This window comes from Condylura cristata, unplaced genomic scaffold (assembly GCF_000260355.1).
Source record: "Condylura cristata isolate star-nosed mole 26May11 unplaced genomic scaffold, ConCri1.0 scaffold00038, whole genome shotgun sequence".
NCBI classification, from domain to species: Eukaryota; Metazoa; Chordata; class Mammalia; order Eulipotyphla; family Talpidae; genus Condylura; species Condylura cristata.
In genome coordinates, this window is record NW_004567139.1 from 7,872,216 (window position 1) to 7,874,041 (window position 1,826).

Genomic DNA, 1,826 nt, shown 5'->3' on the forward strand with positions numbered 1-1,826 from the left:
GGGGAAAAGGGGTTGGGGGGCGGCAGCGGGTGCCGCTGGGAGACCCCTGGGGCGCCCTCGTCGCGGGGCCTCGGTAACTGCCTGGTGTGCGCCTGCTGGAGCCCAGCCCTGCTCAAGTTGTAGCACTTTTACCCCGGGGCTCGCGCTCAGCAGCACTAGCTGACGCTCCACACGTGACCCCCATTTGTTCGTGGAGCCTCCACCCTCCGAGCCCCTCGTTCGGCCTCACCTGGCCCCTCCTGCCCGAGCTGGATCAGCAGCGAGCAGTGCTTGGCACTCCTTAGGCAGAAAGTTCAGGGTGCATGGGAGCGCGGGGTCCCCATCTGAGCCCAGCTTTAGCAGCAATGGAGGGGGGTCCCCCTTCTGCCCTTGATTTGAGGGGTAAGCAGGATGGCTATGGGGGAACCTCCAGCGATCACACCCCAGCGGGGCCCTCTGCAGCTTCATTAGGAGGAGCGCAGGTATGAACCCAGTGTCGAGAGGAGGTCACAGGTCCTCCCTGGTGGAGGCCAAAGCGCAGCACTATGAAGCAATGAAGCAACCGGGAGCTACTGGGCCAGTTCCACACCCAGCCAGGGAGGTGGGTGACCCACATGGCGCCGCAGACCTCTCCCGACAGCCCACTGCTCCCCTGGGCAGTGGATTTCAGTCAACTTGCTTGTTCTGTTTCCCACTCTGTCTCTACTGAATCCTCTCACTGCCCCCCCAACACACCTCTGGCTGCACCCCAGTTATTGTATGCATAAATAACTAAATCTTAGGGCCACCGCAAGTCTTGAGCTGGCACTATCCTCCTACCCACTAGGCCCCCACCTGCTCGGAGACTCTCTGTGGCCCCCGCAGGGCCAGCCTCCGGGCTCTGCGGACTCCCTCTGGGCTTCCAAGCTCCTTTCTCCTTTTTCTTTGCTGTCTGACTTTCTCCGGATCCATACTGAAGCCTCTTTAAAAAGGAGGTCTGGTGAGGCTGGTGATTTTCATCAGGAGAAGTGAGAAAGAGGGAGAAGGAGAGGAGAAGAGGAAGGGGAGGAAGAAGAGGGAGACAGGGGGCAGAAAACCCGCGAGGGCATCGGGGCCAGCCATGACTGGCTCCCTCTGTCTTCCTTGGCATTTCTTTTCATGGATTCTTGGGAGTTTATCCCTCCAGTTCTTTATAAAAGGATTTCAAGAAGATTTCTCTACCAGGCTGGCATTCTAAAGGGTTTACGGTGTGATGGGCCAACCCTCCCCACGCACACGGAAGCACACACGTGCACAGGTGCACGCACGCACACAGGCGCGCAGGCGCGCAGGCGCACAGGTGCGGCTTTGCGTGTCTCACGGCTCCTTCCCTGCATCTCACCGGAGGCCCTGAGAGATGAGCCGGTCTGCCTAGCCATCCACCTGCAGTTGCTAAACGGCACAACTGAAACTCAAACCGAGGACAGCACCTCTCTTACATCGGAGATTCCTGATATGGAGAAAAGGGAGGTGCTCTGCTTTCTCCCTATCCCACTTTCCAGCCCCTCCCTCTTAGATACGCTAGAATTTTTAGGGAAGCGATAAGTACAATTTGAAAATGCACTTGCAATATTAATGTACAAAATTAAAATGTGGTAAGAACAGAATCCTGCTGCTTTTAAGATTAGCTAGGGGACTCCCTGATACCAAGGAGCCTGTCTCCAGGCTTCACTGACTCCCTGGCATCTAGGTGGCACTGTCAGGAGGCAGATGTTCATGTCAAACAGGAGCAGAGACAAAGTGCAGTAGAGGAGCCAGCAATCCCCACGGTGGAGCTGGCTGGCTGCCTCCCTGGAGAGAGGCCAACTTAATTTAGAGCAGATTTAAAC

General features: G+C 57.0%; 1 protein-coding gene across 1 annotated transcript in view; it reads right to left on the reverse strand.

Moving 5' to 3' along the window:
* FADS6 (fatty acid desaturase 6) overlaps positions 1–930 on the reverse strand; it is a 13,044-nt gene extending 12,114 nt beyond the window's left edge. The window contains exon 1 of the mRNA XM_004693375.2: positions 814–930. Coding sequence (XP_004693432.1) covers positions 814–930 — 117 coding nt within the window. The remainder of the gene's footprint in view (positions 1–813) is intronic.
* Between the last annotated feature and the right edge of the window lie 896 nt (positions 931–1,826).